The sequence below is a fragment of the Hippocampus zosterae genome, chromosome 16 (assembly GCF_025434085.1).
Source record: "Hippocampus zosterae strain Florida chromosome 16, ASM2543408v3, whole genome shotgun sequence".
In the NCBI taxonomy this organism is placed as follows: domain Eukaryota; kingdom Metazoa; phylum Chordata; class Actinopteri; order Syngnathiformes; family Syngnathidae; genus Hippocampus; species Hippocampus zosterae.
In genome coordinates, this window is record NC_067466.1 from 16973417 (window position 1) to 16986716 (window position 13300).

At 47.8% G+C, this 13300-nt stretch overlaps 1 protein-coding gene across 2 annotated transcripts; it reads right to left on the reverse strand.

Annotated features, from left to right (window-relative positions):
- Positions 1–516: 516 nt before the first annotated feature.
- LOC127588247 (CAP-Gly domain-containing linker protein 2-like) lies at positions 517–12039 on the reverse strand. Of its 2 annotated transcripts, XM_052046897.1 has the most exons (18): positions 11490–12039; positions 10292–10485; positions 7475–7983; positions 7240–7364; positions 6896–7109; positions 6127–6324; positions 5960–6063; positions 5825–5885; positions 5301–5351; positions 4229–4495; positions 3276–3767; positions 3155–3206; positions 2949–3032; positions 2712–2868; positions 2302–2461; positions 2023–2211; positions 1877–1939; positions 517–1783 (listed from the first exon to the last, which is right to left on the reverse strand). In XM_052046897.1, exons 2-18 carry the CDS (start codon positions 10398–10400, stop codon positions 1772–1774), a joined length of 2847 nt encoding a protein of 948 aa, XP_051902857.1. In that variant the 5' UTR covers positions 10401–10485; positions 11490–12039; the 3' UTR covers positions 517–1771. The 2 variants fall into 2 exon arrangements, with proteins under 2 accessions (XP_051902857.1, XP_051902858.1); XM_052046898.1 differs by lacking the exon at positions 5301–5351 and having other exon boundaries at positions 11490–12038.
- Positions 12040–13300: the final 1261 nt, after the last annotated feature.

Here is a 13300-nt window from a genome sequence, read left to right on the forward strand (position 1 = left end):
TATTGTTTAAAAGTTATATATGATCCGTATATGTCACGTGAAGCAAAAATATGCGCAGAAAAGTGTTTTTAAAAGTAAACCATTGTTTTCTGATTTATACACATTTTAAAAACAGCGTAGATCATTTTTAAAGTACTTGTGAAAAAAGTCATTTAGGGCAAAAATATATGTATATAATTTTTTTTTAAAACAGAGCTTTCTACCAGAAAGAAAAAGGAAGTGAATACATATAATCTAATTGAAAAGGTAACTGCTTAAAAGCAAATCAAAACGATTACAAATATATTTTTCAAATTATGTATGTACAATCTGCATAATACAAAAATTAACCAAAGTGCAAGGGGCAAAAGTCAGGCATACTTTTAAGGCGTGTAGATAATTTTTTTCAATCTGCGAATATTGAAGATGTAATTCATATGAAATGTTAACAAATATACTGTAAAATAAAGCATTATACACACAAACACACACACCTGTGCATTCCAACCCAACAAGCAACCCAAGAGAAGAAAACCGTTTTGGGTTGTAAGTATTTAATGAGTCAGTCTGGGAAAGCATTGCGGCAGTAATCTCGATCATGAGCGTTCCCGTTACAGTACGGCCGCCAACGACAAACCACAAAACGGTTGAAAACAGCCGGAAGACCTTGGATGCTGGCAGGTTTGAGCCCAAGAAACCACCAGCCATTCTGTTCTTCTTCCTGCACTCTGAGAGAAAAGTCTTTTCATAACTTACATGTGTACATTTGTTTGTCACTGCGGTCTCGACTTTGACAGATTGCAGAACTGGTGCTTTTTAGCCCCGGAAAACAGATACAGACAGTAGCCATACGTTGTTCGTTAGCGTACCTTGAGTGGTCTTGTTTTTGGGGTGGTACCATCAAATGTGTTAATTTTGGCGGATTGATTATTCCAGATGAGGACCGTACCCAATATGATTGCATTTGGCGCTGGAACAATTGGTGTACATCAATGCCAGGCACTAGGGTGGCACTTTCGAAAGTGAGGAGTCCAATCACACATACCATAAATTGATTGATGTCTTACCGGCTCTGGAACAGGTACAACTAGTCACTTTAGTGACTAATACCAGAAGTGGACATACCTGCATCTTTTTTTTTTTAATTATTATTTTTATTGGGGTCGTTGTATGAGCTGTGGCATTTTGAGTCCAATCATTGGAAACATAGCGTGGTTTCTTTCTGGAGCTGTCACAGGTACAACCAGTGAGACCTTGGTGTGCAAATTCGGATCTGGACGAACCAAGTAGCGCTACTTTATTTTATCACCTGTATGAACTGTGAAATGTTCTTTTGAGCAGAAAAAAAATGTTTTATCGCAGGCCCAGCAAAGTTTTGGGCATATTTTCTTTGAAAAATAAAAAATTTGACAGGTTGTGACACAGACCCTTCTCGGCATGGCCACTTCAACTTTCAAGCACGCAGGAATCGTTCTGCACTCTCTGCGAGTCTTATTTTGAGATTATTTCAACGTCATAAATAAAAGAACAAACAAAAGTGACCCAGTGGTAAAAGTTCTTGGATTTGAGGCATTCCCGCAACTGCAAAACAAGGAAAGTTGCCTTCGTGGGGTAGCTAATTTCGGTCTAGAATCCCATGAGGCGTTTAATTTACAGTACTTGGTCCTTGCAACTCAATGAAAAGGTGCATTTACGGCGACCATGCGTGGTTACGGTATCAACTTCATGCATCCCGTGGCAGGTTCGGACGTTCCTCTCGAGTCCCCCGTTGATCCGTTGTCAGCTTTCACCATCAGTGCTGCTCCTGAAAACGCCGAGCCGACAACAACAAAAAAGACGTTTCAGCACCGGCGGATGTAGGCCACCGCGAGAAAAGTCAACCGGAGAAGATACGGACGTTTTGAGTGCTGTCGGCTTCCTGGTGGTGAATTCCGTTGGCTGATTTGCGGGCTCCGTGCATCTGGAAGAGGAGAACCAGACTTGATTGGAAAGGAGGAGACCTCCCCAGCCATCCTGGCATCTAACGGCAACGGAGGACCTTACCGGGCTTTTCTCCGGATGCTTGCCCATGGCCTGCACCAGCTGGTCCACCTGCTGATTGTGCTCCAGGGCCGTCCTCAGGGCGTCTTCGGTGCCGAGCAGCTGCTGGCGAAGGCGGGTCACCTCAGAGTCCAGAGCCGAAGGGTCCAGCATGGAGTGACGGCGGTGATCCGGGGAGAAGCTCTCTCGGCCCTGGAATAAAGCCAAGCAACAACAAAATGCTTTTCCACTTCATCCATTGATCACCAAATCCGAAAATGTGTCGGTCTTTGGTTTTCTCACCAGCATCAGAAGTTTGTCCCGTAGCGTCTTGATATCCTCCTGCAGTTTTTGCTCCTTCACCTTCCACTCGGCCTTGCGCATTTCACGGTTGAGGTCTTTGTCCATCTCGCGAGAGTGCCGACGCGACTCCAGGAGCAAAACACGCAACTCGTTGAGGCTCCTGGTACGAACCGAGTCAACAAAAGACCTTCGTTTTCACACCGAAATGTGGCCGACGACGGACGAACAATTGCGAAAACGCGGTGAACAGATTTAACACGAGGGGATCGGATGCTAAGCTAAGAGCTAAGCTAAGACCATGTATGGCCGGGAAAGGCTAAGCAAACGGCTAGCAGACGCGCGGCTAAAAAGTGACGACAAGAAGATCCTGGCAGACGCTAAAAGCCGATAGCTCCAATTTTTTTTTTTACCCCTCTTTCTTCAACAGCTCCTGGCCGATGCTGAGCAGCTGCCCAGAGGCATCGTGGGATTTCCTGGTCATGGATTCAAGCTCCGTCTCCACGCGCACCTTGTCCCGCGCCAGAGCTTCCGCCTTCCTTTCCCCCGTACGAACTTTGCCCTCCAGAACTGCCGGCAAAAACAAAAAAAGTGGCAAACATTTGGAAGTTTGTCGAGTAAATATGGCGACGTTGTTTTGCCGGACTTGCCTCCAATTTGAGATTTGAGCGCTTCGACTTGGGAGGTGAGGGTGGAAACCTCTTTTTCCCTTTTCATCAGCTTCTCTGTGATTTCTGGAAAAAAAAAAAAAACAACAATGGTTTACATCCTCGCGACTTTGTGAGAAGAGCATTTAAGACAATTACGGTCATATCGGCTCAACCCGTTTGCTCCGTAAACGGGCCGTAAGTCGTACCTTCAATGTTCTGCTTTAGCTTCTCGTCCGAAAGGTGGTTGTCTTCGATCACCTATGACAATAAAGCGTTACACGAGCGTCCATCAGACACCGGATGCTAGCGCTGCTCGTTATCGCTCACGTGAGCATCGCGGTCGGTCTGGATGGCCCTCAGCCGATTGGCCGTCACCCTCAGCTTCTCTTGCAGCTTCTGGACCTCCTCCCGGTTGGCTTCCTGCAAAGCTCGGTACTCCGACACCTTGTTCTCGGACATCTCCAGCTGTTCCCTCAGCTCCCGTTGAAGCACCTCCATCTCCGCCAGCCTCTTCTCAGCCCTCTGCAGTTTGTCGGAGGCCTCCTCCTCCGCGGCCTCCCGACCCGTTTGCTCCTTGGCGTCTCGGAGGCGAGCGCAGAGGTCCTCCCGTTCTTTGGTGAGGATGGCGGCTTCGATTTTGTACTTGGCCTTGAGATTCTCCACCTCAAGCTGGTGCTCCATCTTCAGGCCCTCCAGGGCGGCCCGCAGCTCCTGGACACCCGGCTCTTGGCCCTCGGATGCGGATTGGCCGCCGGAGAAGGAGGCCTTCAGCTCCTCCAGCGACCGCTGGTGATCGCTCACGAGACAGTCGAATTTCGCCTGCGTGGGGACGAGCAAAAGAGGATGAAAAGCTGGCCTTTTCCTATCAAACTAGATGGCCCATATATCCATTAACATCGAGCTCAAAGATGCTATGCTAGCAGAGGCCTATTCAAAACTGGCAATTGCTACGCTAACAGAGGCCCATATACGGCTAACAAAGACCAATACATGATGAACTTGGGCCAAAACAAAAGCCAAAGATGCTTAGCATGTTGCTAAAACAACAAATGACAATATATACACCACGATATATTATATATAACATATATTTTATATATAACTTATAACTGGTGGTTGCTAAAATAATCCAGGCAATACATGGCAAATGGAGGGCTACCACTAGCACAGAGACGCTAAAACGTGGCTAACAGATGCTAAGCTAGCACCGTCCGACTGCTCGCGGATGAACAGCCTTTTCCACAAGTGACTTTTTTTCCAGCTCGTGATTGGCTAGTTACCTTCCAGGCATCCATCATGTCCATGTTCTCCTTAGTGGACTGCTGGACCTTCAGCTTCAGCTCACAGATCTCCTGACTCTGTTTCTCCGCCAGCAATTTAAGGGCTTCGGTCTCCTGTCGGCAGGGCGCCAACGTCTCCGCGTCGAGCGCTTGGGCGGCGGCGGCGGAGCCCGGCGGCCGAACCCGCAGGGTCTCCATCTCGGCCCTGGTTCGGCGGAGCTCCTCTTCCAGCTGGGCAATGCGACTCTGCTCCTCCACCGTGGTTTGCTGTCATCAGGGACAACAGATGAGTTATTATATTTGAGATGTGGTGTTATTTTGAAAAATACAAATGAGTAATCAAATACTATTTTTAAAAAAACATGACAAAAACAATTAGCCAAATCAGATTTTGCTAAATGACTCGTTTTATGTGTCTGGTGAAATCTGAGGTTGTTCACATCTTTGATGTTACGGTACACTTGCAGGTAAATTTATCCGCGATGGTTAAAATTCTGCCTAGCAACAGGTGACTCGGTGCAGTGCAAAGATGTTTTTGCATTGCGACATTTTTAATACACAATATGAATTGGTTTGCTTGTTTTCCTTTTTTTCGATTCGATTTATTTAGCGGCAAGCAAAAGACAAGAGTCCACAAATCCAAGCAAACTATTTTTCTGAGAAAAGGCGACAGACAGAGTCATTTCCAAGCAATGTGATCAGCCAAAGGAGAGGAATCCGTAGCAGCCTGTACAAACATTTCAAACTGGATTAGCGCCACGTGCCCGTGCCAAAGTGGAAAATTGTGAGAAGAGAGCAGTCGATGTCGGATCGTCTGAAAGTCAAGCATCCAATTGAAACGACCGCAAAGTCCTTTTCTACTTTGAAGCCACGACTCGATTTGGATGGAAGACATCACAGCACACAAGAGGAAATAGAGCAAGCGTGTGTAAGGTGAAGAACAAGAATAAGAAAACCTTCATTCGTCTCACGACAGAGAAATTCCCAATTGACAGCAGCAAAGTTATGAGATGTGGCATCCAAAACAAGATCAGGTCGCATTTTGGGGAGGAGAAAAAAAAAAATCGGTCACCTTGGTCGTCTTACCCAACCCCAAGGATGAGGAGACATGCTTGCATCTTCCCTGTTGGCAAAAACAAGCTTTACTGCACCTAAATAAAACGTTCAAGCCGATCATTATTATTTTTTTTTTTCGGTTTGCTTGTTTGCTTTCCCACACCTGCGAGTCCAAAAAGTGAGCTGGCTGGGGGAGATGAGCCCCATTGCTAACGCGCTTAAATGAAAATTTTTTTTTTTTAATTTGATCATGATTTACAAATGACGGTGGACAAAATCTCACATATTTGTGCCAAATTTCCCTTTCACGAGCATGACTTTCGGGTCTTTTAATTGGGTTTGCCCCCTTGAATCACTCCAATCACGTCACCGGGAAACATAAACCTGTCCATTCTGTCGCCCCTTGAATTCTGCCTAGCAACAAGTCATGTGACCAGAAAAAAAAACAAAAACAAAAGCTTCCGTCATTGCAGTGCGTGCTACCCTGGTTGAAAACAAAATCCCGCCGAGCAACAAGTGACGTACTCAATTTTGGCTTACCTCCAGGTCTCCTTTGGTGATGGACTCCTCCTCCACTCGGAACTGAAGGTCCTCCACTTTCCTGAAAAACAACACGGGCGTTACGTGAACATGCTAAGCGCAAATCGGTTTTCCCCACTGAACTTTCCAGTTGACCTTTTCTCTTCCTCCAGCTGATTGGCCAGCTCCACCTTGGCTTTCTGCACGCCGGCCAAGGCGGCCGTCACTTGATGGAGGGCGCCCTCGTTCTCCGACACGTACTATACAAAAGGACATCGGGGTCAGGATGGAGCGATCCCGTACAAAGCCATACTTTTGCTTACCTGCACGTGCTGCGACTTGAGGGCGCTGAGCTCCTTCTCCACCTCGCCGATGCGGCTGGTGGCTTTGGCCATGTCGGCGCGCTCCAGGTCGCGTTCGGCCAGCAGCTGCTCGATGTGCTGCTGCTTCTCCTTCAGCGCCTCCTGCAGCGCGGTGGTGCCCGAGATTTTGCGGGCGTAGCGCGACGACGTCTCCGTCAGCTTGAAATCCGTCGGCGCCGTATCAGGGCAAGGACAAGGGAAATAAATCAACAGGTAAGGACGACATGATGCGGCATTTTCAAAGCCACTCGGGGTTAGTTTTTGATCACGATCTATGACAGGCATGTCCAAAGTCCGGCCCGCGGGCCATATCCGGCCCGCGGTCAAATTTCATCGGGCCCTCGGCCCCTGTCATAAAATCAGTGCCGTCTGGCCCGCAGGTTGGGCGCAATGGAACACGTGTTGCATTGACTGAGGTCTCGTAGACTGGTGAGTGATGTTTCATAGAGTACTGCTTCCCTCTAGTGGCTAAATGAGTAATAGCATTCACTAAATGAGTAATAGCATTTAGACACTAGAGGGCATCACTCACGAGTTAACAAGACATCACTCCGTGTTTGAGCAGAAAGGCCGCCAGCAATTAAGCAAAGTAGAAAAAGGGGGGGCGTGAGCCGGCCAGCAAAATCGATGCGGTGCCGTCCCCGTTTTTTTTGAGGCCGCGCGTGCCTTCGTCGGCAAAAAAAAGTAATGACGCAGCCGTCGTTCCCGATCGGTCGAGCCGTTGACTCACCAGGCCGGCGCGGCTCGGCCGGCCGCCCACCGACGACGCCACTGAGCTGACGGAGCTGATGGATGAGCTGCTGGGGCTGTGGGCCAGCGACGACACCCCCATGGCCACCCGCTTGCTCTTCTTGGCCTTGGCCGGGCTGGTGGACGGGAAGCCGATGCGGATCACCTTGTGGATGGGAGCGAACAGGCCGAACTTGGGGAGGCACTGGAAGTATCTGCAGGGCGGCGGGGGGGGGATTGATTGATTTCATTAAAAAAAAAGAAACTATCCCATCAAGATAAGAAGTCAGTGGGTGCGAAGGTCCAAGCTTTAACAGAAGTTTTTTTTTGGGGGGGGGGGCGTACCTTGTCCCAGCCACGGCGCCGTCATTCTTCCCCAGAGGCTCGTCCAGCTCCACGCCGCACCACTCCCCCTTGGCGAAGTCCGTCTCCCCCATGTAGCGAATCACCCCCATCTTGGAGCCCCCCACCTGCGGGCACAGACATATTTCTATTCCACGAGAAATTGATTTTCTTTCCATCTTGAATCTTTCATTGATGCCTCGCCCCCCCCCCCCCCCCCCCAAAAAAAGAGTCTCACCAAAACACGATCGCCCGCCCTCAGGTCCTTATCGCCGGCTTTCTTGACGGATCCGCTGTCGGACATGTTGGAGCCCGACTCGTTTCCCGTCTTGATGGCGCTGTTGAGCAGGCCGTCCCGGAGCGGCGCCGCCGCCCGCGGCCCAACGGGGGCGCCACCCCCGCCGCCTTGCAGGGTCTGATTATGGGCGCAGAGGGACTCGGCGGAGAGGCCGTCGCCGCCCTCGGCCGCCGGCTGCCGCGTGAGCTTGGAGGGCCGCGTGAAGATGCCCTGCAGGGGTTGGCACTCGAAGTAGCGCACGCCGCCCACCGAGCCGTCGTTCTTGCCCAGGAGGTCGTTGAGGATGACCCCGGCCCACTGGCCCGGGGCGAACTGGGTCTCCCCGAGGTAGGCGATGACCCCGGGTTTCACGCCATTCACCCACACCTGCTCGCCCACCGTGTAGTCGCCCGCCACCTCGTCGCCCTCCTCCGACGCTTTGGGCGGCGTGCCGGGCTTGACCGGAGCATCTGCGGGCCGACGACATTACAATTAAAGCATCGGACCAGGGGACAAAATAACAGTCACAAAGTAAGCCACTTTTACTCCCTGCTGCCATCATGTGGAGGCAAAGAGAACAACATTGTGAGCTTCTCCTCATCAATCCCCCTTTTGACCATGTTGTCGTGCCGGCAAGAAAAAAAAAAAAAAAGCAAGACGCGCGTGTCAGTGTGCAGCACAACGGCGCAGATTGTGTGGCCCGACTCTAATTGGAACCCGAAAAGTGGGTCAGTGAGACGCATCTGCGGTTCAACTCGCCATTCTTGGCCAAAATGTGAGTGTGGGTGTGAGTTTTGCTGGCCGCTCCACCCCTACCCGAGTTGAAAACCTGCCCGAGGCTTTGTGGCCCCGATGCTGGAGGTTTATGCCCCAATTGCTGCCATATGTTGCCGTTGTTATGGAAATGGGGGACATCCTCCTCAAACTCGCCCAAAAGGGACTCGTTATGGCAACTACTGATACTGAGAAAAATAATACCCCGGCAAAACCCGTGTATAAATCATATATATGAATAAAAACCGGACTTCCCGTTCACCGAAAGTCAACAGAAGGTCAGCCATTTTGGCTTGAAGCTACCATTTCGGGGGCAAATTTCATCCAAAAGTATTCCCGTGTAAAATAGTGCATGGCCTGCAAAAGTTTGAGGAGGCCTGGTTTGCTCCGTCGGGGATCAGCCCTTTTCGAGCTTTTCAGGGAGGGGCTTCGAGGGCCATTTAAGAGCTGGAGAAGAAAACAGGAAATGCTGCTAAACGCTTGTAACGCAACCATCCGGGCCTTTCGATTTGTCTCGCTGAGACAACACGAGGGGGGCTTGGGCTGAAAAAAGCCAACCCGGAGCGAAGGCTCCCAACACAAGCCTCCACTTTGACCATTGTGCTCGGGCAATGTGAACAGGCGCCATTCACCGCCCCCCCCTCCTCTCTACGCACAATGAAACCTCCACATAACTTTCTTCCATCTCCCAGCGCTTCGAAAATCCAGTCGCGGACAGCGGCAGATGCAGGAGGCCGCGCGAAAAGATCAAGTCGGGGCAATTGGCCACACAGCTGGCGTTTTTTTTTTTTCTGCACAGGTGTCGTGATTGAGCCGTTTTTCGTTTGTGCGGGCCAAGCGTTTAGCTAGATTGAAACCAACGTGAAAAACAACAACAAAAATACTTGAGGCACATCACGTGGAGACCACATGAGGAATCACATTTTGGTCGGGTGTATCGTTCAGCTGTTAATAACTATTAGCATATGTAGCATTTTAATTTTTTTTTGGTTCCGTTAGCCCTGGTTCCATCTTTGTCGCGCAGATCCCAGCTCGGAAACAGATGTTAGGCCGCGTGCAACGTTTCCCGGATTATCTTTCTGATCCCCAAGTGTGGGTAGCTGTAACGTGATGCCATTTAAGCCGCCGGGCACAAATAAAGAAAAATGACCTCTGGAAGGACGCGCTGAAATTGCGAAACCTACCCGGTCGTAAAACAACATATGCTAGCAAATGACCGGGGTCATGCTGACCAATATCCACCCGGGGTGCATCCAAAGCAAGCAAACCCCCCCCACCTCCGACGAAAATGTGTTAGAGGCAAAAACTTTACAACAGTTTCGCCTTTTTCATGACAACGTTGAATTGGTTTAAATGAGTTTTTAGCGAGGGGTTTGGAAAAGGCTTCATTTTAGTTTTGTTATATTCGTTGAAGTCATCATTTTAGGATTCGAGCGGAAAGCTAACATCCGTCCGCGTCGTTCGCGTACAACCTTTTACAGGATTAGTCGCCAATCACTTCCGTACTTAATAATCACGAGCACGACAAAATGGGGACCGGTTTTATAAATAGCCCACATGATGACAACGTGACCGCGGTTGAACACAACGTCGCGCGGATTCTAACGTGACATCGAGGCTGTGATTTAGCAGCTAATGCGTGGGAAGCGTTTACATTGAGCAGGCTGGGATTTCATACGCCCATTTAGCGACAATTTCTACTTCTTTCTACTTTCTACTAGACTGAGAAAAGCTAGGTTAAATCTCGGCAAACATTCAGCTCAATTTTTTTTCCTTCACAATGGAGCAAGTACTACTTTTGTCTTAAAAACTCAAGAAATGAGCAAAGAATAAAAGGGTTTTACGACGGTTACAGTCATGTAATTAACCGTGACGATTATCACAGCGCGCATCATGTGTATTCCGCGAAATAGCGTGTCACGCAGCACAGCTGTGAGTCCGTAAAAACAAATGACAACCAGACGTTTTTCTTCATTTTTCCCAGCGGGGGAGGGCGTGACTTACTGTCTTTGAGGGGGACGGGGGAGCAGGAGGTTGCGTTCCTTCCCATCGGGCTGGAATGCTTGGGCCCGCGGCCGGGGATCTTCAGACCGCTGGACTTGAGCACGTTCATGGTTTATTTGATTTTTTTTCTTTTTTTTTAAATGGCAAAGGCACTAAGCTTGAAGGTGGTGACCGTCTCCCTCCATGTTTTACAGCTGTAAACGTAGGAAAGATTATTAGACAGGAAGAGGGAATGTCGCTAAAAACAACAAAAGGTTAGCCACCATGACTGGAACATACATGAAGGACATATTTGGATATTTTTCAACTGCTGGTTCATTCTAAATTAGACAGATTTTAAGGGGTGTTCGCGACTAAAATAATGTGCAAAGAAAGACGAAAAAGGAAGAATGCAGTTTTCGGATTTTAATGCTAGAAGAATAAAGTTAGAGTTTGTTCATGCATAATTAATTCCAACATATCTTAAATTCTGGTTACCAAACAGATTTCTTCTTGAAATATGACAACTTGCAAAACAAAATCAGATTTTTTTCTTTAAATGTGGCTTTTATTCTTCTATAATCACCATTTTTTCTGGATATTATTTTTCCTGAATGATTTTTATGTGCAATATGCGACATAGAAGAACTTTTGTCCCTTTTCAGAAATTTTCCACTGAAGCCACCTACCTCGCTAAAAAGCAGCAGTTCCTCCATTTCAATGTTCTCCACAAATTATTAGTTTCTAATAAAATCCGCAATTTTCTTGCATTACCTCCAGTCAGGTCTCACAAATTTTTACCGGCACCTCTCAGTTTGATACACTGCAGTGCCTCTTCAATTTCGAGCCCAATAACAAACACAATGTTCCATCAGACCCTCGCTGAGGATGCCACACGGTTAAAAATGAACATCATCATAATTATCACACAACATCACACCCCCACCCGTCCCTAATATTGTGGCATGTGGTGACACATGCAGAGCTTTTAAATGGGTCAAGGATACTGATAATTGTTCCAAATGAAAGCCTCCACCATCTTGAGGCCTGCACCTGATAGTGCTGGGGCCGGTGGATGGAGATGGGGGTACATAATGCGCACCTCCACTAAAATGCATCACTTTGCTCCATTGTTGTGAGCCACAGACTGGGGCAAGGAAGGGGGGGAAAACGCCTCATCCCATTCAACAAAGAAAAAACAAACACAGTAAATACTCACGGTGATTCACACGAGGGTCCAGATATAAAGGGAAGCCGCTTGTAATTTTCCTTCCAGGGAAAAGGGAGGATGCCACTCCCTGGGCTGGGGGGGGATGCAAATATGGATGCTTAGAATGGCAGAAGGGTTGAGTCCGCCGCGTGGATCCGTCTGACGGGCTAGCACTTAGGTTCCCGAAAGCGAGCATCGAAAAACGACCAGAAGTCTCCCCGATGTGTCGTTTTCGCACACTGCAATTCTGTCCGACTTTTTGCCCGCGACCGCGAACGCATCAGAGGCAACTTTTCTTTCTTCGTCTCTTCCCAGACGGCACCACCCGTCTTCGCGTGACTTCCTCCGGGGCTCTTTTCCCTCGCCCCCTCGCTTGTGGGTTTTCTCCTCGGTGCTTTGCTGCTGTTGTTGTTATTATTGGGGGGATGAGCGCAGCCTCCCCGTAACCGACTCAACCCACACCGGCGAGACGGAACAAAGGGAGCCGGGGAAGCACAGCCTCCTGGGGGACGGATCAGAAGACTACAGCCTGTCCCCCTCCTCCCTCCAAGCCAATGGCGCAATCCTTTAAAAAAAAAATTGGATTTTTGAACCATCCATCACTTTTTGGCAAACATACACAAGCCACAGCTTTAGGCTTACGACGTTTAGATTCATTTGCACCCGCCGCATATTTCAGCGTCGTTCTAATTAAAACTAAAACTAAAATTGTAACGCGCATACATTGAACCCATAAATGATGCCTTCATTCACGCTCTTTATGCGTGAGTAGTTCGACCGGAAGCATCCGGCATGAGCACTAACAAACACATTCGGTTTGTCTAATAAAGACGCCATTATGGTCGTAAACTCAAGCCGAATTAAAACACAAAATGAAATGTGTTCATAGACTGTCATAAAATCATGTGATATAAACATAAATCGTACAGAAGAAAGGGACTCTTAAAACGAAGAGATACGGATCGGATTTTAGTGTCGACAAATTTGCGCAAGAACATAATTATGTTTACGTATGTGTGATACAGCAAATTTGTTAAGATTTTCGTCACCTCAGAGCTGCCGCCAACACCCAAAATATTGACGCGAGGTGAGATTCACTCTATTTAACTTTTGAGAAAACGCGAGATTACAAGCATGAACCCAATCTTGCGTGATACACTTCCGCGCCGGCGTGATTTAGAACACCGTGATTGGCCAGTGGAACCACGACGCGCTGCGATTGGTCAATTACTTTTTTTTTTGTTGCGGGGGTGATTGATGTGCCACTTTCTCGACGCACAGTTACGTGACGTGTCTTACACGTCACATCCGTTTTAAAAAATAGTTTTTGTTCAGTTTTAGACGAGATTTCGTTTTATTCCGATCTTGTAAAGTAAACAATTTGTGGATTAAAAATTAAAAGTAAAAAATATTTTGATGCATGCATTGTACTAATCTTTCCCCCCCCCCAAGTGCAGTTTCCTCACATGCCCCATAAAGGTCAGCAAAAACCAGCAAACTGGTGGTTGGATACCTGGCATAGTGTCATGCAAAATTAGGGCCTGTTTGGCTTCCCATCATTGCTAAGGACTTTTCAACCTAAAACCCACCCCTAACATAGGGGAAGGAGGTTAGAATATTTTGAGGTAAAAAAAAATATTCTGTGTTTTAAAGAATAACTAAGGCGTGTGTTGATGTTTTTGAAAGAAAAAAAAACGGGCATATTTTTGAAAAAGTTCATACATCCAATATTTTTTTTTTGTTGAAATACAGCAAAAAGAAATCTTTTTGTATTTGCTAACATAAATAAATGTTGTGCTCCTGAATTCTAATGAAATGTA